This window comes from Halyomorpha halys, unplaced genomic scaffold, assembly GCF_000696795.3.
Source record: "Halyomorpha halys isolate HHAL.00 unplaced genomic scaffold, Hhal_1.1 Scaffold14.1, whole genome shotgun sequence".
NCBI lineage: Eukaryota > Metazoa > Arthropoda > Insecta > Hemiptera > Pentatomidae > Halyomorpha > Halyomorpha halys.
The window spans coordinates 150,162-174,871 of record NW_027115673.1 but is presented as its reverse complement, the minus strand read 5'-3'; the positions used below and the strand labels follow the sequence as shown (position 1 = coordinate 174,871).

At 32.3% G+C, this 24,710-nt stretch overlaps 1 protein-coding gene across 1 annotated transcript in view; it reads right to left on the bottom strand.

Moving 5' to 3' along the window:
- LOC106679657 (laminin subunit gamma-1-like) overlaps positions 1–24,710 on the bottom strand; it is a 139,101-nt gene that overhangs the window by 64,207 nt on the left and 50,184 nt on the right. Inside the window, exon 2 of the mRNA XM_014418936.2 lies at positions 7,754–8,018. Coding sequence (XP_014274422.2) covers positions 7,754–8,018 — 265 coding nt within the window. The remainder of the gene's footprint in view (positions 1–7,753; positions 8,019–24,710) is intronic.

Sequence of the window (24,710 nt, the reverse complement as noted above, 5' to 3'; positions counted from 1 at the left end):
TCGTGCAATGATAAACTGTTGAGATATCGTCCGACATTTGATTCTCTTCGGCGCTCGAAATAGCAAAATTGTTACCTGTATTGATATGAAATGAGTATAACAAACAAGGCTATCAAAGACATACAGAATACACCATGTATGGCCAATCGTTGGATCAATAAAACGACAATTGATGGATATTCGGTTTCCTATTGAGATTAATTTGGACAATAACTATAGTACAATAAAACTTTATGTGACATTGAAGTGATACACACATCTCAGGCACTGTTAAATAAATTGTAATAAATAGAAAATCAACAATCTAAGCAATGACCAACCACTTTTGTAGAAATCTGGATAATGAAAAATAACGATGCATTGCCAAGAGTAAACATATTGCGAAACAATGTTAACTAAGTTTAATTGATTTTTAAGTAAAAAAAAAAAGATCGATACTTAATTAATAATAATATTTATAGTTTATAACTGTATAAAATCATATATACAATAAATCATTACACAGGGATCACTAAAAACGTTTTTATAGTAAAGAAAAGACCTAGAATCGTCCAATAGAAATATGAATATGAATAAATAAAATTTATTGAGGAAAACATTTTATTCACAACTTAATGGCATTCGTTTATTAGAAATAGCTCAAAAAAAGGGAGTTGGCTTTCAAAAGGTGGAGCAAAAATGATTTTCAGGTGTTACAGATATTGATCCTTTCGTCAAAAATGTGTTTTCGATTTAAAACCCTTTTAAGTATCTGCCATCTTGTAAAATCATGTTTTTTTCAGGATTTCCTCACAAAGTGGCATCTAATGTATTTTAGACAAAACAATGTTATTACCAATGTTAAAGATCATTAACCAGGATACAGCCATAAACCTCCCCACCAAATTTAGCATATACAGTGCTGAATTATACGGTGTCGTTGAAGCTTTCAAAATAGCAAACAGAAAATATAAGAATACAAAAGTTGCAATTCCAACAGATTCCGCTTCCAATGCAATCGCTCAAAAACATGCATCGACAACATATTTCATCTTACCTAATAAATAACATAATAGAAGAAGTTCATAGTTCATCAAATAACAAATTTAAGGCCCAATGGGTTCCAGGTCATGTGGGTTTGTATGGCAATGAGCGAGCTGACAAGAAAGTTAAACGGTGTTCGGGAAGAGTGGGAAATGCGAAACTTCCTTTACATGAAATTTTCAGATGGATGAAAAAAACGTCACTACACGCCCAAGGTTCTCTAACACTTGTGCAGTTTTGTACTAAAAGTATAATAACCAAATTTTATACAAAATATTTATAATTATTCCCAAATATATATCTAGAAATATTGAAATAGCAATTGTGAAAATGGTCTGGAAACTGAATTTTTCATTTCAGAATAAATTGAAATTAATTCTCCTGAATGTAAGATCATATTTAACCCACTATTTTTTTGTTAATATGTATGAATGTATGTATGTATTCGTAAATATGCGAAAATGAGAATTTTGAAAAAAAAAAATTAAAATTAAAATAGCTGACATCCCAACCCACCCTAACACAGTCCTAACAACATACGCTGATGACACATGTATACTTTCTGTAAACAATGACCCAACTAATGCATCACAAACACTACAGGCACGCATAACATCTATTGAAGAATGGTGTAAAAACTGGAGAATCAAAATGAATCCTCACAAATCCCACCAGATCACCTTTACTCGCCGTTGTAAACCTCTGCCCTCCTGTCCTACAGTATCCTTTCTAAATACACCACTAATGCCTGTTGAACAGATTCGATACTTAGGACTCCATCTTGACAAGAGACTTACTTGGAATCCACTCACAAGACTGAAACGACAATAAACTGTTCGTAGATTCCGATTGCTACAACACTTACTTGACAAACGCTCTAAACTTCCCATTCACTACAAAAAATTAGTATACACTACAATAATCAGACCAATTTGGACTTATGGAATTGAGCTCTGGGGCTCCACCAAACCATCAAATTCTTCCCGCATCCAATCGTTACAATCCAAAATCCTATGTAAAATCCTTGATGCTCCTTATTACGTCACAAATAAACTCATTCATAAAGACCTTAATATCCCATTCGTTGCAGATTTGGCCCAAAACAGATATGCGTCTTTTCATTCCAAACTCCTTAACCATCCTAACCCATTAATTCTTAATCTTTCATCCTTAACAATCCCTGATAATCCTCCGAGGCGTCTGAAAAGAAGATGGCCACGGGACCTTCTAATTTAAATTAATGTTTGAAGTACCACCAATGGGTGGTTCCTTCCCAAGATTTTCAAGTGTATATGAAACGTACTACATATTTACCTACTTATACATATTACCTATTGTATTATTTTGTACAGTTGTAAATTACATTAAATAAATAATTAAAAAAAAATACATATATTCTAATAAAATAATTTTTTAGAATACTTCTTAACTTTATTTTAATAATATATCTGGAGTTGTTTGGCCCATATGTTCTTGGTGTATATTTGTGCTTCCATAAATTCCCTATCTGCTCACCGTGATCACTGGAATCGGATCGTTTGTTTTTCTTCTATTTTAATGAAACGTGTGTTCTATAAACAGCAACACTGCGGTCGAAATGTTATGGCTACCCGAATGATTGTAATATATTGGCGTAGAAAACAAGTAATACGTCCGTTGTTCCAGGCTTTTTTTTAATCCTTATGCAACGTATAAGAAAGTACCAAGTACACATTGTAATCTAATAAAAAAAAAAAAAAAATCGTATTGTCGAACTCATTGCTTCAGAAGGAATTTCAGGAAGGAACAATGGTCAGCAGCAAGGCAGCAGAAGATACAGGTCTGTAAATTATGAAGTTACGTCAATTGATTTCCGAAAACACCTCAAATCACATTGACGATTGAGGTTGATACGTACATCGACAATACATATCATTGTTCATAATACATATTATTGTACATACATGTTTTATAATCCATAGAGATAAACACGTATCATAAAAAAGAATGTTTTTTTTTAGTTCCGTGTTCTTCAAATATTGTGGTGAAGATCTGCTAAATACTTACATATGTGAAAAGTATCTAAGTAGATTCTTCATAAAAAGATACGTAAAAAGAAGATTCCAAAAATTTATTTAAAAATACATTTAAAAATATATCACTCGATAAGCAAGCTCCTAGATTTGGTTCTGGTGCGATTTTACTTAGATTATAATATTTGTGAAATATCATTGTCATGTGTTTCATTTTTTTTCTTTTTAAAAGCTTATTTAGCATACTAAGTAAAACTTACAGTAATCTATATTCGTTCATCGTGAATAAGACATAATACTTCGGCATGTGCATGGCCGTACAGCGGTGAAAAAAAATATATTAATCAGAAATGATAAATTATTAATTTAATAAAAACAATTTTTTTTAAGCAACTACTAATTGTAATAATTCATAAAACACTACGACAATTATATACAATTTTTTCAAGATTTTGGTTTCAATTGCCTTTTCCGTGCTGAAATGTCACGACCAGGGCCCTGTTTCATAATAAAATACAAACTAATACTATTAGTCTTGTAGATTTATTCATTTAATTACACAGACTTGTACATTAGTAACTTGTACTTTAGTATTTTTTAATTCCTGTAATATCACTAATAGTCATCCCTATCATGAAAAAAAATAAGTATTAGTATTATTACCACACTATGAACTAATACTATTAGCTTCCATTATGAAACAGGACCCTGATTGACTAGGGCTGCATGACCCCCTAGTTTGATCTTGGAAACGCTCTTGCATATAGGTATTACATTTTTTATTTCAACACAATTTATAAAATATTTTATTACGCTGAATTATCATTCGCTATAAGGAATAAACAATTGTTTATTCAATTTAAAAAAAAAATATTGTTTACTAGCAAATAATTTTATTTTTGTTCTTATGTAAAGATTTATAATGTATATACTTTAATTAATTATATAAAATATTTTTATTCAAGTAAATTTAACAAAGATATTACTAATACTTTAGTACATTAATTATAAAGATCTAAAAATGTGCATATTAATTATATGTACAATACATATCATTAACATAACAATTCTTTATGGACATACAAATTTATTTAAAAAAATTAGGAATGCCCGCATTTCTTATAATCATTTCCGGTTCTTGACTAAAGAAAGCCTAATTGCAAAATCAATAAGACAATTAGGAGAAGGCATTAATAACATGTTTGAAGGAGAAAAAACTGGGGAGGCCATGAAGTGGATTAAGACCTCGAGACTGAGGCCTCGGGGTAAGGGGCGCACGGGTCGTTGTTTACATAGCGAGAGATTTAGTGTTCCCTCTTGATGAAATGAAAGGGTTGTTGTCGCCTCCGGCTAGACCGATTTATGTCTACTATAGCGATGGGCACCAGCTCAACCTTTTGCCTTCATTGTTCAGCGGTATTTTACCAAACGTCAAGAAGTTCAAGTAGATACAAGATAATTATCAATGCAGGTAGTCCAGTCAATAGGATCAAGGAACCAAGAGTTAGGTGATTCTTTAGCTAAAAGTAAGTCATTAATTTGTAAATTTAACTTCAATATTGCAATAATCCACTTAGGTTTAGCTTACATTGATATGGATTATATTGATGATTGATATCAGTATATAATTTAATTTACGAAAAAATCTAAAAATATCAGAAACTCCTTGAAATGAAGTCCAAAGGAAATAGTTTCGACATAAGTATATATATTTAAAATATGAACTTTTTTTTTTGTAATAGTGCTTATGAAAAATATGTAATTTATGAAAAGGTTTGACAGTTATATAGTACAAAAAATAATATTAACATGCCAAATACGCCCACATAGCAAATATACAAAACCCATTATTACGCTGAGCTGAAGTGATCCATCCTTCCGATGCAAGTATTTCATAGCTTCCTTTCTATTCCAAGTAATTAGTACTCAATTCCCCTCCTAAATCCTATAAAACCTGCAATCCAAATTCTCAGTTCAATCCTGTATTACCAGGTCCCGTTAATCTCATATCTACCTCCACCTCATCGAACTGCTGCGTTTGAGAAATCATTTTTTTATCTCTGGAACGCCATCCCTTCTACCGTACATCATGTACCAATCCTCCCCTCGTTTAAAACCCTTCTGCTTAACTACCTTTTACTTCACCAATCTAATCCAATATTATAATGGTACAGATATTTTGTAACTACCTTTTTGTTTTGTTTTTTATGTATTTAGTCAGTTAGTTTTTTAATTAATTTATTTTTTCTTCTCTTTATTTAAAATTACTTATATATAATTTTATTATAGGTTGTAATTAAGTGTGACTACACTGTTTTTTGGTTGTTGTATGTATTAGTAAAATTAAAAGTACACTTGTAATTGTTGTAAAGGGACCTATTCCCAGAATAATAAACTATTTTTTATTTCGTTTCAAATATAATTGAATTTCCTGAACTGTTTTAGACCATAGTAACTGTGACAGCATCATACTGCCACTATTACACAATTATCTCCAATCCCGACGTGACAGCCGTGCGATCGAACTACAGGGATCTACGTTCAGTCGGGGGGCATTAGACAACACACTAGGGAGCTTAAAGTTAACAAATAAAAGGCTATCAACTTTCGCCTTGACATTCTGCTCTGCCTCTCGGAGATTACCGTCCGTACAATCTGGATTATGCAAATATTCCTCGAAGTGAGTCATCTTGACATCATCTTCTCGTCAGGACAGCGACCTAGTTAGCATTTTATTATTTGTTTAAACTCTAACTTCGTATCAATAGCATTAAAAAAAAAAAAAAAAAGAACCTTTTAGAGAGAGATATTTTTTAAAAGCTGTTAGTATTATTTTTTGTATTTGTGTATAAAAAGAGCATAACGCTTTGGTTTTAAGACTAATAAACGGCGAAAACTCCTGCTATAAAAGATTTTAGTGTTTAAATACTAAAATGTTTTGTATAACAGCATCTGTTTATATCTTTTATGTATTCCATTAGGTAGCTTCTATTTACAAGGTGAGGCTACTCACCTTATAAATAAATAGTAATAGTAATACAATAAATAAATAGTAATACAAGGTATAAAAATACTAGACACATATCCTAGGGTTCTTACCAATGCGTTCTAGGGGCCGAGAAAAAATTATTTTTAAATTTTTTTTATGTTATCGTAGGCCGTCTCTACATGTATGTAATAGTTATTATATACCAACTGATTTGTTTGTTTTTTTCGAGTAGAATAAGTACAAAAGGTTGTCGATTGTATTAAATGACTTTGATAAGTGTAAACAAAATAAACATCAAAAGTCGCTTCCAGAAAAGCATACCAAAAGAATTTTTTTAGAAAAAATTAAGTCATATTCGTCCTAAGCGTCTTTTGAAACCCTTAAGTACGAATTTTGATACAAATCAAAAATTATAATTTTTTGGGATTGATCTTTGTAAGATCAAGATACTTTTATGACATACTTTTTTTCTGCCGATTTCTCTCGTTTGTAAAATAAATTCATAACTCCTCACCATCTTATCAAGATCCAACGTAATTACAACTGTTCGAAAGCTGAGTTTCTGCTTTTCCAACAGATACGAATCTTTTAGATTTATCTTATATGGTAGAAAAAAACCTCTCAAAATTTTCTGTCAACCAACAACCAGTTCGGGAAATGAGAAGACTAAGAAACATTTCTCGAACATTTTATTTTATATCTCCAGTTCTCATTTGTTTAGTAATAATAGGAAACAAAAGTTCACAGAAGAGAAAGTATCCCCAGTTAACTATACTACCTTTGGAATACGTCCAATTTTTTAGTATTGGATATGCCACTATTTAAGCAAAGGAGCGCTTTATAAGCTAAGAAGAACGTAGTTTTAGAACAAGCTCTGCTAATATTGTTAATGTTAATTAAATGTATTCGTTGATATTTATTTGTTGATTAAAAGAAGGATAGAGGAACGTTTACAATGCAATTAAAACCTGCACAAAAATGCAAATAATTAGTGAATCCTTTTTTCAAAATAAAAATTATTTTATTAACCTTTATAATATTTTTTTTAAACTACAATATTTCCAGTTGAATAATCAGTATTAGTTTAGAACATCTATCAATATCAAAAAAAGCATTTGTATGACCGATATTTCACCCCAATTTCCAAGGTTTATTTCATTATCAGGCTTATTTCATTTTATTTCATATATCAGGGCTTATTTCTAAAAGGAGAATCTATTTATTCTATTTAATCGTCATTAATATTTATTCATTCTAATTAATCTCCAACTTCCATTGATATAGCTACCTGCTATATTATAACAATTAAACGTACCTGCTGTACCCATAAGTACGAATATGCAAACCGATTCAAATATATTTTTATTCTCAGATTTCTGAGTGTATGTAAAAATTGAATTCAAATCTAGAATTCATAAAAATGGGTCTAATTCGGATACTTCTTAAAACAGAGGTAAAAGAATAGAAACTTATTAATCAAACAATAACTGACATAGACATTGTATTCAAAGCCTTACGGAAACAGATATTCAAAATAAATAAAAATACAGCAAGTCTGAAAAGCGCACAATTCCAGATTTATTATCGTTAAAGAGTCGATATTACACAGATGAGGTAGCTGAACATGTTTAGTTTAACCGCCTTAGTTGTGGCAAGACACGGATTATTCCAAAAATTATAAAGTTGTACCATATCTATAATAAAACCAGGATGGTAAAGGAGTACTTACGAAGATGAAGAGTGATGTTGACTTCACCAACTCCTTCCAGCATGGTAGAGGACTGCCACCAGGTGAGGTTGTCCATGATGTTGATATCGGTCATGTGCGAGGGAGGGTACATCCCCCAAATGCAACGCTGACATGACTCAAACTGCTTTGCACCAGTTTGCACGCAGAAGTCACTCGGTATTCCATCTTCCCCGCACGTATTCGTAGCTTCCAAGTCTTCTCCACTAAGTTGAAAAGCAGCATTTTCGAATTCGGGTAAGCAGCGCTAAGGACAAACAATAATAAACATTAAAAGTTATACATAATAAGAACCTTATTAAGTTATTTTATCTCATTATCTGATTACGAGATAGATATCCAACCCAAGGTATGCGCACCATAATGTGGAACGTTGAGGATTCGAAATTGTCATGCGGTCAGCAAGAAGCTAGGGTTTAAAATTTTAGTAAGAACAAAGTGACAAGTTTCCGAGATTCTTTGGGTGATAATTTGAGACATTGGAGCCAAATCTCAAAAACTCTATGATCTAATTATATTTTTTCTTTGTTCATTATTGAATAAAAAAAAATAATTATAATAAAGTTTGCATTTCGAAGTAACTATATAAATATTTTTTAACTATATTTTTATTTTCTGAAAATTTTATTTACAGGAAATTACCTACATAATTAAGTTTGGGACTAAAATATTTGTATCGCTTTTTTTATCTAAGTAGATGCATCGAAAAAAATTACTTTTTTACAAGGATAAGCGAGATTTGAGAACACTTACACTAGACCATTTTCACACTCTGTAATATTTTTGTTCATTATCAAGTAGATAGAAGAAGTAGTGTTTTATTTTATCTTTTTTTTTTATATTTCTTTCATTTTAGTTTACCAGGATTGTTTGAAATCTTGTGGAGGGGGTGTTACGACTCCATAGAATGCGGTTAGCTGACAGGGGCCATGCCAGCTGACCGAGTGATATCAGCTAATTTAGTGAATATGTTCCGTCTATAAATCGGTCTTGTTTCTGTATTCAGGGAGTGTTATTTTTTTTTAATAAAATTTTCCCTCTGACACGTAACTTGTATCTTGTAATTGTTGTACAGATCGTGTAGCTCTTACATTACAAACGTAAGGCCCACCAGGCCGATATAGTATTAAATAAATAAATAATTATACAAATCTATATCTATTAATTTTGGTGTCAATTTATAAAAAATTACAGGTGCCTATTTTTTTAGTTATATAGTAACAATTTAGAAGGGTGTGCTAATTTCGATTAAAATCCTAAATCACGTTCTAGTTTCTACGAAAGCAAATTTCTAATTACTTAGAAGAAATAAAATGAAATCTAGAACCGAGAAATTCGTGTTATGCTCGAACATAAATCTTACTACAGAGAGAATGTGAGTGAAAATTTTCAATCCTGAGGACTTAATTTATTTTCCATTTGCAGCGGGATTTCAGAGCTTCCTAATCTTTCAATATGAGAAAACAAAAGACATCTATAGTACAATATTTATTTCAAAATAGCACATTGTATAATAAATAAAAAAACTCACGAAAAGGGAAAAAAATATATAGTTTATTTGTTACACCAAGAGATATAACCAAGCGCTCAAAGCGGTGGCCAATAAAAAAAAAATTAATTTCACATGTAGTACATGGCTTGAGGAGCCACCATTGATAACCTGAGGTGGTACTGTTAATGGAAAGAGCCTTATCTCCAGGATTCAATTAAACAGAGGCACGTATAGCGGGCCAATACAGCCCGCCCCATTAGCTATTATACTTTATAAGAAACGCTAAATTATATTCTTGTAAGTTAGAGAGATGGGTTCAGTCTGACTTGGAGAAACCAATTTACATACAGTGAGATGTTTTAGCTACCTTTATAATTCTTCCAATTGCTATCATAAATTCTTTAATAGCTAGTGTAACTTTCACCTTACCGAGTTATATAAATGTAAATTAAGTAATTTCTCATTACAAACAGCACGGATTTCAATTGTAGACAGTACTATCGAATGTGCAATTGAAATATTCAAACACTAGCTCTCGTCACTGGAATAGATAAACAAGTATACGTAATTTTTATTTATTTGTTCTAAAAGATTCTGATACGGTGCGCGCATCACATCAAAATTCGTTTTTATGGTTCCCAGATGCGAACATGAAGAAAATCAACAGTTTTCTTGCCAATATAACACCAGTTTAACAAAAGATAACAATACAGTGCTTCGTGAATGTGGTCGGAAGAGATCGGGCGGTCGCTGCTTTTTCCAATTCCAACTCTTGTTTGTATTTATCCTTTTTTTTTTCTCCTTTAGTTTTTCATCAGATTCTTTATTTTTTTTTTATTTATCCATAATTTATTACCACTAGGAAAAGGAACTAAATTTTTATTTCAAATAAGCTAAATAAAAGAAATTTAAGATAAAGATTTTTTTAAATATTTGTATCGAAGAATGGTGCCAAAACTGGAGGATTAAAATAAATTCTAATAAATCCCACCAAATCACTTTTACCCTTCGTCGTAAACCTTCGTCTTGCCCTACGATATCTTTTAATAATACCCCACTTATTCCTGTTGAACAGATCCGTTACTTAGGACTAAATCTATACTTAAGTTTTCATTTACCAAGATATTTCTGATTCCACTTCTAATGTTTTTTATCAAAAAGCCATTGTAAGAGAATTTTCATGACTGACATGGAATCCTCATACAAGACTGAAAACACAGGAAACTGCTCGTCGATTCCGACTATTACAATATTTACTAGACAAACGGTCCAAACTTCCAATCCATTACAAAAGACTGATCTACATGACTATTATAAGGCCTATTTGGAAATACGGAGTTGAGCTATGGGGCTCCACTAAACCTCTAATTCCTCTCGAATCCAATCCCTACAGTCCAAAATCCTTCGTAAAATCCTTAATGCTCTTTACTTTTTCACAAATCAAATCATCCATCAGGACCTCAATGTCCCTATGTTGCCGATTTGGCCAGAACCGGATACCAATCCTTCCATAATAAACTTCCCAACCACACAAACCAACTCGTTTCTAACCTGGCTTCTCCCTCACTACCTAATAATCCTCCTAGGCGTCTGAAAAGAAGATGGCCTCGAGATCTTCTCCTTTAGAAATGTTTTTGGAGGTCTATCAATGGGTAGATTCTCCACATGTTTTTATCATATCATAATATCACTTACAGCAATTTTTTTTTATTTGTATATATGTATACAGTTGTATATATCAATAAATAAATTATTAAAAAAAAAAAAATATTTGTAATTTAAACCCTCTAATCTATACTTAAGTTTTCATTTACCAAGATATTTCTGATTCCACTTCTAATGTTTTTTATCAAAAACCTAGCCATTGTAAGAGAATTTTCATGGCTCTAACCAGTGAGACGTATATGTTCTATTTATAATATTTAGATATTAGTATGCATATGTATCTAGTTTCTGTTTTAGTTTTAAAATGAAGAAGATTTGACTTGTTTGTTGATCTTTCGTTTACTTTGTACAGACCAATCCGAATCCCAAGTTTCCTTACGGTTTATTGTACATACTAATATTTATAAACAAAAATATGGCCTATAATGGCAAAAATTATGTCCTGGCATTTAATTGGTTGTCTTTTTTTAAGAAATAAACTATTCATTCCATTCGCTTTTACCTAAGTTATCTAAAATGGAGAAAAAATTTAATAACATCTAACTTTTCCGACGCATAAATGAAGGCAGAAAAGGTAGTTTGGATACCTACAATTAGGGAAGGACATAGTTACCCCACACACGCAGCCAGAGGAGAACCCCAATAAGGGGCAATGAGGATTAGCACTGATAGCACAAGTTTCCGCACGACTGCTGCCACTATCCTCAGGCCCTGTCACGACTCGGTCACTAAAGAACCGTTCAATGTTTAACAACACTTCTTTCATACTAAATTTTAATTTTATTATTAGCAATAATAACTTAGGAACTTTATATGAGGAATGAGGTAATATATAGACAAATTGTAGTAAAATATGAGGAATAATATTAAAGAATTCCACCATAGGCTAAAGAAGGCTAAGGAAAAATACGAAAAAATTGTGGTTAAGGAAGAATGTCAAATAGGAAGTACTTAAGTCGAATCGTGAATTATAATTTTGCTTATTTCTAACAAAAAAAAAATCTATTTTTGTTCAAAACAAAAAAAAAAAAATTGTCAAATACATGCGAATTGAATCAAAAGTAACCAAAGGGACGCGTAAATGAATTGAAAAATTGTTTATTCTGGGACTAGGTCCCTTTAGAACAATTACGAGCTAATTTTAATATTACAATAACATGAATTGAGCGTACTTATATTTAAACTCCGTATAAATAATTTTAAATACAGAGAAAAAAAAATTAAAAAACAAAATGAAATGAAAAATAGTTTATTATTCTGGGACTATATCCCTTTACAACAATTACAAAGGTAAATTTAATTTTATAATAACATACATTGGCCAAAAAACAGTGTAGTCACAAAATTGTATATAAATAATTTTAAATAAAGAGAAGAAATAAATTAATAAATTAAAAAACTAACAGATTAAATACCTACAAAACAAAACAATAGGGTAGTTATAAATTATCTGTACTATTATAATACTGGATTGGTGAAGTAAAGTAGGTAGTTAAATAGAAGGGTTTTAAACGTATACTAGCGTTATTTTACCACTTAACTGATTTAAACCCGAAATGACCGGAATCTTTACTAATAAAAATAAAAATATCATAACAGATCCGGTACCTGTATTGAAAATAAGTTCCAAGAATTTTGGTGCAGCAAATACCAATACATGCACTCTAGCAGAATCATGCATAGGAGAACTAGTAAGGAGGAATTCGAAAAATTATTGAGAATTACGACGATTTTAATATGCTCCAAAAATGGAAACTATCTATACAGATTCCTATTCTAAGTTTTTTTTTTTTTTCTCAGATATTTCATTAGTGAACAAACCAACACAAATCAGCTCAATAAACAACTAACAACTAGAGACATTTATGGAGCAAGGCAATTCCCCATCGCAAGTCCGTTAATTTGGTGGTAAAATTTATCTTGAAAAGTCAGGTAACCAGAATTACAGCAAAGTTCTAAAGCAGAAAGAAATGAGGTGAGGTTAAGCGTGGTATGGGGTTGAATTATAGTCCAGTTCTTCTCTACGATATGAAGGCCTTTGTCAATGGGGATGTTAGTAAAAAGGCTTTCGGCATCAAAGGAGGTTAAGATAAAGTTGTCAGGTATGTTGAAGGATTGTAATAGTTCTTTAAGGTGGAAGGAATTACGGATATCATAAGAGTTATTGTGGCTGAGGATTTGAAGGGCAGGAAGAAGAAATTTACTGAGTTTAGAGGAGGGAGCATTGATATTAGAAATGATGGGGCGAAGGGGGTTACCAGGTTTATGGATTTTAGGGAGTCCGTATAAGGGGGCTAAAGAATTATAAAAAATGAGGTTGAGGTAGGTGGGGCGGTTAATCTGGCTGGTTTCAAGCAGGTTCCTGAGGGGTGAGTTGAACTGGAGCATAAGTGAGCGAGTAGGGTCCCGAGTGGTAGGTCGGTAAGTAGTAGTGTCAGACAGAAGGATGTTAATTTTGTCAAGGTATTCATATTTGTCCATAACCACAGTCGAGTTACCCTTGTCAGCTTTAGTGATTATAAGTTGGTCGTTAGATTTGATAAAGGAGCGGGTGTAAGAAAGGTCTTTGAAAAATAAGGAAGAAAGAATGGAAGAACGGGGTGGAGGGTGTTGGAGGTGATTGGAAATAATGTTACAAGTGCGCATACGAGAAAGCTCCCTGTCTTCTTCAGAAATACTAAAAAGATCGTCTCGATAAATAAATTCTAAATCGGTAATGAGAGCAGGTATAAGGTGAGACGCATTTGAAGGAGTTGTAGAGAAATTGGGGCCTAAACTTAAAATATTGACGACATCGGGGGGAATAGTGGTGGAAGATATATTATGGACCTATTCTTCACTACCTTTAGGGTAGATTTTTATATAATATTGTTTTTTATATAATATTGACGATTGGTAAATATTATCAAATTTGGAAATTAAAGTATGTTTTTTATGTAATTTGATTGATAAACAGATTTTTTGGAAACTGTTGTTGAGGAGGGCCATATTATTTTCGCCAATAACGGAAGTAAGTGAGTGTGAAAGATTAGAAATTTTATAGCTTAGGGATTCAATTTGTTGATTGATTTCCCTAATTTTAAGATTTAAAAGAGATTTTTTAAAAATAAGTAAAGAATGACAGTATTTAGAACGTAGAAAGGAGGGTATCGAAAAACGATACCTTTTTTTTTCGCGTTACCTTGCGTTTTTCGATACCCTCCTTTCAACTAGAGACATTTATGTTTTGGTCTACAACATACCTCATTCATGAAATGTTCTTTTTATAACTCTGAACCAACAGTTACACACCATTATATTACCTTTTTGTTTTTAGAAGATATAAGTGTTTAATTATGAAATCAAAAGCGTTTGAAAAAATACAGTTCTTGCATCGGATGTAATTCAAAGTAAAAAATTACGTTTGAAGAAACACTGCACAAAATTGTAATTACACTTACCATTCTCAGGTGCTGATTGGGGGAGTCTGACTAAAGCAAAACAGAATCCATAACTATTGAATCATTAAATGGCGGAATACATAAATAGAGGCAATGCACTGTGCTACTAACTCCAAGGATCCGTGTTCTAATCTGACTCTGTTAGATAATTATTTATTCTGTCACTGTAGGCGTAAGTCAACCCTGTGGCTTCAGGAGCTCTCCGGAGCTTCATAAACTGGGTAATCTTAATCAGGGGAAAATCTAGTAATTGGGCGTGATTAGGCCAAATTACCACCTTGCACAACTGTGGGACTAGCTAAGTACTAAACCTCTGACCTTTCATGGGTTGTAGCGGTACAGATTTATTTTTTATATGTATATAAAAATTATTAAGTTCGCCTTTTTTATTCTATTTATAAAACTTTAACGAGATACATTTATAATTTTAAGTTCATATTCTATGTTAAGTGTCACTTCTATATATTTATAATTTCCTAATCTTGAATTCAATTTTATTTTTGATCATTTGATATGATATATATCAATAATAAATATCACAAAATTTATTATCTTCATTTCTATTTCACTTTCGTACCTTCTTTTCCGTAGAAAGCTATATTAAACAATAAAAATTCATTGCTTGGTATTTCATTTTTCACCATATCCCAACCAACAAGTCCTAAAAATTCATTCATCTCAGACTCATCACATGTTCATAAAAGAAAAAACTAAACTCTTAGCACTTTTTATCGGTTCCAGAATATACTTTCCAGGTCTGCAAAATTTGCTAGATTCTCCTAAATTGTTTCCTTACCGTTTTTAGGCGACGGAACCCTTTTGCTAGAAATAGGAAAATAAGTAAGGTAAAATAATAAAGTAATCCGTCTTTTCAGAAAAGCTAAGAAATATTAGGTTACCTACACAACAACACAGATGCAAAGTTTGAAGAAAATGTGAGACGGTAAGGTTCAAAACTGTGACGAGGGATGACCTATTTCTGAATTGTTTCAGAGGACCCCTGGATAGACTCGCAGTACCTCTGTGTTCCTCGGAACACAGTTGGGCGTCAATGCCCTAAAATAGAGGAAGCTACCTAAATGCTTCGTTTTACAAGAAATTTTCGGCAAAGCCAGTGTGACTACAAATAAAAAAATATATTCAAAAATTTAAAAAACTTACTTTGTTATAAATTTTAATTTTCCAAGATAAAAGGAGTGGGTATAACATTTAATTTATCTGTTTTACATTTAATTGTGATTGCCGGGTTGTCAATATGCCTATGCCATCTGAATTGTTAGGTTTTCTATGGCCTTACTAATTGTGAGATGACTATCACGATCCCGCAGTTAAAGTCCTTCTACATTTATGGTACCAACGACGTTCGCCTCCGCCTTGTAAAAATTTGCATAATCCAGTTTTGTCTTCGAGGATAAGAATATTCCTCAGCGTCACGATGAGGTAGTAAAGGACTGTTCAGAATCGCTATCGTCTCAAGAGGGTTCTGTCTATAAATTTTAACCATGGCCTTCTTTCCTTTACCATTGATTTGAATTGATTTTAGATATAATGTTTGATTTGTAAAATTTATGTTATAATTATGCATGTTTTATTATAAATAATCAAAATTATAGTTACTAAAATTGGAATAAAACCGCAGCCTTGATTAATGAATGAACTTTTTACTTTTATTTATCTATATATGACATATTCTCCATACCAGTGACGTGGAAAGCACTGACAGAGAAGCGTTGGGATCTCTTAGACCCCTGCCTTGCCTTCCACTGGGAGGCACTGCCCCCTATTTATTTTATTGTTACTTAAATTTAATACCTTTGTCATTTTTATTTTGTTTTATTTTATTTTTATTATGTGATTAGTTTTATCTGTATTACACTTTTGATATTGATTCATATTTTTATTTTGTACAAATCAAGATAATATTATCTTTTATTTATATATTTCTTTAGCATTATCATTTTAAATTTAATTCGGTGAGTACTTTTGTTATTATCTACATTTTTTCTCTTCTTCTATTTCTGTATATAATGCGTGAATGAGTATTTGAACACTAATACTTAATGCTCTTAAATTGCGGTAGATTTTATTAATTCTGTTCATAAAATAAATTAATTAAACAGTATATATATGACACATGTAGTATCGTGAAAAAATTTCGATCCATGTTTTCGAAGGAAATATATGTTTTGAGGTCCCCTGAGTCCAATTAACCAGGTGTCGCAAAATGATCTGGGTGTGTTGTGTGGTCTAAAGCCTACTTCTAACATTGAACGTCCAAAGAAACTGAAATTCATTTTTAAGTGAGTATATACCAGGGACCTAACTGCAACTTTTTCGATAAAATCAACAGACTGAAAGCGCAATTTTACGGAATCGATTTTTCACATTTTCTTGTTTTCTCGAAAACAAACCTTTTCAAAATATAAGGTAAAGTGAAAGTAGTGGATATAAATAATTTTATCCTGAACCATTTTTATATTAATTTGTAACTTTCTTAGTCTTTTTTTAAATAAAGCTGTGCTGAGCAACGTTTGCGCATGTTTAAGGAAATGTAGGAGATACGATTTGATATCGAACTATGTAGATACCTTGAGAAAGATCTAAAGATTTAACATAAATCGATGAACAGGTAACTCACATTTTACGTTTTAGGCAGTAAGGAATGAATTTGATTACATGCCTTAGTCATATCCATGTGATGGGCAAAACATCAGCGAACTATCCAAAATCCATTATAGGATATTGTCTTTAGGAATTGTATGAGTTGGTACTTAGAATGTTCCATTTCAATTATATTAAATTTCATCCACTAATTGTAATTACGCATGCACAAACGTATTTTCCTTAACAACGCTTTACATCCAAAACAATTGGACTAATATGGTCCAAATTTAGAGAATGGCTTAAGATATGTGGAAAAATTGTCCATTATCAATTGGACAATTTTTATACTTACCTTAAACACTTTTATCAAATTAGATCTATTACTTTTTTTTTACACATAAACATATTTTCCTTTTCACTCCAATATTTCTAAAAGGGCTCTCCGGTTTCACCCAAATTTAGAGTAAATCCTTATTTTCAAGTGGAAAATAATTCCTTTTCTTAATATTTTTTTAAATAATATTAATGGAGATCTCGGGGCGCGGTGGCACTGTAAGATACGATGCTACGAACTCCAAGTATTAATCCCGGTTCGAATCCGGCTGGGCAGATTGTTTTCTGGTACACTGTAGCCGTGCGTCAACTCTGTGGGTTCTGGAGCCCTCGTGGGGTCCTCCCAGCCTCACAAATTGGGTACCCTTAATTGGGTAAAAGTCTGGCGGTCGAGCGTGATTCTGACCAAATCACCTTCTTGCACAACCGTTGGTCTAGTAACAGTACTTCCTTACAAAGAACTGCACCCTTAACCCTTCATCGGATGTAGGGGTACAGATTTTAATTTCATTTTTAATGGAGATACATGAAGAGATTTTAATATAAAGTTAATTCTTTTATGTAATTGTCCTTAAACATAACCAAATCGAAACTGATTCCACTAGATTAAATTCACTTCCATAATGGCTTGACAGGCTAAAAACGTACTTAACTTATTAATAAATTTTGTTAAAGTAATTAAGAGACTTAATACATTATTTCTATACCTTAGAACACTCTAGAAATTAGGTTCCTTTGTCAGATTTCGTCTACATTTTTGTCTCTAAAATGTTGTTTCTGAACAGTGTGAACTAAGTTAATACAGGTAAGTAAAATTATCGAAATTATACATAAATTAAAAATAAATACTGACCAAATTAGGCTAAGATATAGTGCTATCAAATCTATGTGGAATCCCACTGAGCCCAATTTTTCGAAGGTCCTCCTTTAAGGATTACATCATGAGAATGCCAATTGTCGCGATTAGCATTCTCCAAAAAAAAAAATAAAAGAAGATGCCGATTTCCAATCGTGTCGTTCCCCGAGAATCAGAGTGAACGAATAAACTAAAATCTCTGTCAAAAAACAACTAACGACTAGCAGATACAATTATTCAAACATAGATTAATTTCTAGATAAAATAATATCTATTTAATAATAATTATATAATTTTAGTTATTTTGTCTATAACAACTATTATTACATTTTTTTTAGAAAAAAAATTAAAGTGATACAATAACTATTACGATTCATATTTAGTCAGTAAAACAATTCAAATTAACGCCTTGTAAATGCAATTTTAAAAAAGGACGAAAATCATACATAAAGACCTTAATGTTCCCCATGTAACCGATCTAGCCCGAACCAGATATCACTCCTTCCATTATAAATTCCCTAACCACTCAAACCCCCTAGTTTCTAACCTTGCATCCTCTTCCATTCCTGACAACCCTCTGAGGCGCCTGAAAAGAAGATGGCCACGAGACCTGCTAATGTAAAACGTCATTAGATTGCTACCAATGGGTAGTTTCTCTACACGCCTGTAACACTCCAATTTAACCGAGATCAGATTTACTAAATGTATTATAATTTAAAGTTGTAAATAGCAATAAATAAATATTTAAAAAAAAAAAAAAGGAAGAGAATGACGAGTAAAAAATGTAAAAATATATTCAACCTAGAACCAAAACTGATACGAAAACACTTAAATAGATATTTTTTTTTTCAGAACACCTATAATCTGATATAAAACAGAAGATTAAAAAATATATACATTTAAGTATGAAGACCTAATTTTTCTCCTTTTACTGTAGTAGGGCTACGTTTTAAGGATATTTTGTAATAATGAGATGGGCTGAATTTGAGCTCATTTTTGTGAGTCAAAAGTGTTGGGGCACACTTGAGAGTTAATGGCACTATAACTATAACTAAAACCTCGGGTTAAAATGTGTCTGTCGCAATGGTTGTGATTGGTCACTAGTGGCACTGTTGCAACCTGAGAGGAGCTGTAGAGTGTCTGGAACAGTGGGTTGATGTTGGTCTTCAGCGAGTCGAAGAACTTGATGTGCCTCCCACCAACTGTGAGTTTATGGGCACAGTATAAAGTCGGGTAGATCGAAGATTTTTTGTTATTTTGTATGGATTTAAACTCATTTAAAACGATCGACAATATTTTTTCTTATTCTAAACGAAATAAAACAAATCTAATTCTATATAATGACCATTAAATACATACACCGCAAAGGCAGGATACGATAATATAAAAAATATCAAAAATTATATACTTTTTTTCTCAGCTGTCAAATATTGGTCGATCCCCAAAAAACATATCATTGAATTGATGACCGCCCGTGCATAGTAGAACATTGTTTATAAAACCATTTGAACCATATCCTTTTCAATATTTTTAAATGTAACTGACTAACTAAACAAGAAATAAAGTATGGATGTATTGTTCTGTTCAGATTCCAACGTGGGCACGGTATTTGGTCCATGGTCATTACAACGGTTAATTCTGAGAGAGGTCGGGATATCACTTTGAGAGAATAATAATCTTCAAGCTAAGCATAAAGGGTACTAACAATAGCATTGTTGCTAAGAAAATAACCTGAATTGGAAATTTTCTTAGTGCGTTAAATTATGAACAAAACCGTCCTAAAAACGGCCTCAGGCAACACATTTGTCCTTTTTCTTAACCCAAGGGTTGATATAGTAAAACTATACATGTTCTAAGTTCCTTAGTCTAAAGACAAAGTACCTACATCTGATTCCGTTGAAGAAAACTTGCTCTAAAGAAAGAAAAGTTGCACTGTAGCCCTGCACGAAATACCAGACTCATGGTGTTAAAGAACAGGAGAGCCAAAGCTAAGCAAGGAGCAATTAACTGTTGCCGAAGCAAAAACTAGCATCTGATAGCTGGCCCTCCTTCTCCCTTATCTACCATCAAAGTTCCTCCATCTTTCAATAACAGAGTACCAGGGGCCTCCGTTGTTCACACTCTTACTATCGTTCTTTATCTCGGGGCGTAGGTTTTGTATACTTCACAGCCATCCTTTATGAATACAAGAGGCTACATTGTTTTTTAAGATACAGATATCAAGTGATTAAACACCAACAGCACCTCACAAAACTAACAAATTGAAAATTTTGTTTAATATTTAAAATATAAATATGTATTATACGTACATATAAATGTATATACATTTATGTAATATATAATTTTTTTTTTAACTAGTTCGAAGTCATTTCTGACCTACAGGGGGTTATCTACAGGGTACTACCTTATTCTAACACCATGTTAGGGGTTTCCATTTCGTGAGTCTACCACAAAATAAAAGTCAACCCCACAGACCGGATTCGAACCAGTGCCAGTTCACTGGTTATTAAGACCTGCGCTTAAACTCCCTGAGCTACAGGCGGCCTTCCAAGCCTCCTACCTGCCTTGGGTTAATGCTTTCTAGTTTGCTACATGCAACTTTTCGCATCTTTGTCAATGCTCTTTATACATCAGGTTGTATGCTCTCTCTCTCGTACGTGATACGTGGTACCACAGGTCTTGCAACCGTATATCACAGCTGACTTTATCATGGCGTAGTACATCCTTAGCTTTGGATTTCTAGAGATTTTTCGGAATTTCCGGATTCTTGGCGGGGAGAAGACTTTCCTTAACTAATTACTAAAGATTGAAATATAAAGCATACAAGATTAATAAATACAAACATTACTTACAATTGTTTCATAACTGTGTGTTCTACACAACTGTAATACGAGCCTTAACTTATAATAGAAGGTTTGCATCAGATCTGGGTAAAAGTGATTTCGAGAAAGGTGAGTATGGATTTTTTTTTTCACATACCCTGGCCATTTTTTCTAGGAGGTCTTCCTGTTTTGCATATTATTTATTTATTTTTAGTTTTGCTAATTGTCTCTTATTTCTTTATGAGGTTAGAGTTAAACGAATTGAAATGTCATACAACTCATGTTTTCTTATTAGCTAGATTCTTATACTTTTTGATAGTGATCATTTCTTTTAGATTTCGTTTGAAATTGTTTTGTTTTATTTTTTTCTGCGGTTTAATGTAGATGTGTCAAATTTGAAATGTGAGGTGTAAGCCGACGAACAGGCGCATTGTCACTTACAAATTATATTCAAAAATGAATAAGTGTTCTGCATAATTTAGCTAAGATAATAAGGGATGTATATATATTACTTTATATTTTTGAATATGGATGAGCAAACTTTTTTTGTGTCTTAGATATTCACCCTTTCCCAGAACTCATTGATATTTTTTCCATACACACAGGACATAAACCGAAAATCGAATTTTCAAAGGACCAAAAGTATCATTAAACGACAAATTTTATACATTTAAGGTTATTACTCAACCAATTTCGATTTAGAAAATTACTTATTTGTTTTAAAGGAATACTCGTAAACGTATTGTTTACCTTAAAACGGTAATTGCCAACTAACGTTATCACACTCCTCTAGTAACTTTTATAAGACTTTCACATATTGATCATTAGTCAATGCTTGAAAAGAGTTACAAACTTAAGTAGATAATGACGCCCAAAACAATTGGAGGGAATATTGCCTTCCTGATTCGCCCCTGTACCCCATGAGGAACAAAAACGTATTTTTCTTTTTGAATTAATTTTAATAAAATACACTCTATTATTATAAGTACGATTTTTAAGACCTATGGGATATGAGAGACGGATAATCGAGGTTCCATTTTTTTAATCGAGGTGAAGCATTTACCCGTCCCTTGGCACATCCTGAGGACACATTACATAAAAGTGGAACGTTTATTGTATAAAAATAGTGTACATGTTTTGTTTTTTTTGCAATAAAATTATCATTAAAATAAAAAAATATATATGCTTTAAAACATAAATAAGCCACAATTAACGGGATATTCTTACTAGTGAGACGAGTTAGATTATGCTGCAACTGAATCAATTAACTATGAAGGAGAAAAAAAGGGTGGCCTAACTATAAAGCTAAATAAACACTTACTGAAACCCTTCGATGTAAATTGTCTTTATTTATACTATAATTAACATAAGTTGATTAGCCTCCGCAACGTCATATAAATCTATGACTTCCTCAATTACTTGACCCAAAAGTATGGTAATCGGTCGACTTTTTTGTCTGCACGGGACCCTCATTTAATTTACAAGTCTCGTCTCTTCCACCCTCCCTGCTGCTTACTTCAAAGAACATCTGAACTAATGAAGTAGCTCAGGCCTTAACTTATATATATAGGATTGTAAACATTTGATCCAAGGGAAATTGGATGGTTTTGTAGAGCTCGAATGCTCAACTGCATAAGTCAAAAGAGGCCTTATCATGGCCAAGTAAATGAGGTTTTGTTAATAATTGGAGGTTAGCCCGATTGTCTAATAAATGGAGAGCAGTTTCCTTTCTTTTCAGTCTTCTATGATCTAAGTTAACCGTTTATATAGATGTAGTCCCAGTTAGTGGATGTATTCGACAGGGATAAGTGGGATATTATTAAAGGATACCCAGGTATAGGTTTATGAGACAACTGTAGGTGATTTGACGGGGTTTATTTTAATACTCTAGAATGAACGTCATTTTTCAAGAGTTGTGATATGTTTTGGAAAATTCGACAGGCAATCAATTGGCCATAATTCGCTGAAAGCACAGGTGTCATTGGCATATATGGTAAGGGTAGTTTTAGGGGTTGGTTGAGGTGTCACTTTTATTAACTGAGTAAATGTTTTGGACGAAGGACACTTAAGGAACATCAGCAGATGGAATTAAGGGGAGTAAATAGCACGCTTGTGCTTATCTTAATGTATATGCAAAACTGTGATCTTTAATAAAAAAAAACAAAAACAGCTCTAGTTTGATAAAAAAAAAATGTAATTTTTAATTGATATCAAATTTTGTTAAAGCTGTAATAGTGTAAATTTAATAAAATCAGAATTACTAAAATAGTGGATACAAATAGGCTGATAGGCCAAGATATATTTTGACAAAGGCAGAATATCTTGCAACTTTTGTTAGCTGTGATGTCATAATTACAATCATATTATAAATAGAATATTCTCGAGAACGGCCGGAATGGAAACGTCGGAATAATAAGAAAATAAACATTTTGAGACCATATGGACATTTTTTATTATAATTGATAAACAATCCAATATCAAACAAGAGGAAACAAGAATATAAGTTTAAAAAAAAATAATAATACCTATATTTATCAAGTATGAGAACTCCTATATTAACTTTATACAGAGGCACTATGAGGGAGAAGATAATTTTTAAAAATAAAAAAAAAATTTTTATATTTTCACTAAGACAGAAAAATGCACGTCGATTTCGACTATTACAGCACTTACTAGACAAACGGTCTAAACTTCCAACACATTACAAAAGACTGATCTAAATGACTGTAATAAGGCCAATGTGGACATATGAAGTTGAGCTTTGGGGCTCCACTAAACCTTCCAATTCCTCTATTATTCAATCCTTACAATCCAACATCCTTCGTAAAATCCTCAAGGCTCCTTACTTTGTCACAAATAAAATCATACATAAAGACCTTAATGTTCCCTATGTAACCGATCTAGCCCGAACCAGATATCATTCCTTCCATTATAAACTCTCTAACCACTCAAACCCCTTAGTTTCTAATCTTGCATCCTCTTCCATTCCTGAAAATCCTCCGAGGCGCCTGAAAAGAAGATCGCCACGAGACCAGCTAATGTAAAATGTCATTAGAGTGCTACCAATGGGTAATGGGAGTTTCTCTACACGCCTGTAACACTCTAATTTAACTTAGATCAGATTTACTAAATGTATTATAATGTACAGTTGTAAATAGCAATAAATAAATATAAAACAAAAAATATTTTCAGTAATTTATATCAATGCCAAATAAAAATTATATTATATAAGTTTAGGACTTGAAGGATCATAATGAAGGTTTACATTAAAATTATTAAAAACTTTTCATAATTATAGGACTATTTATAGTTCCTGAACCACCAATCAACCTTGAGCTGTTTTATATATTTCAAAACCTCTGGCATGTTATATAACTTGATTTGGTCAAAGGTATCGGCCAAACGGGAGTCAGGTATTAATAAATAGCATTAGGAATTCAAGAATATCCCAATAAATATTTCCAGGCTATCCCACACGCGAGTGAGACACGCAAGGTGTTAATTTAAGCAAAATACCTCGCGCGATGATGGCTGCAAGCGCATAAGCAAACACCTCTGCCTCCTATAAACATTGTTGGCACAACAATAATCTTGTCAATAGGCTGCTGATTTTTACTGTTCCCTTAATAAACAATTTTATTAGCATTCCTTGCCTAGAGAAGACGGCCTGCGGGACCGTTGACAAAATAAGCCCTCTGAAAATAGTAAAGCCATTAAAATCGAGCTC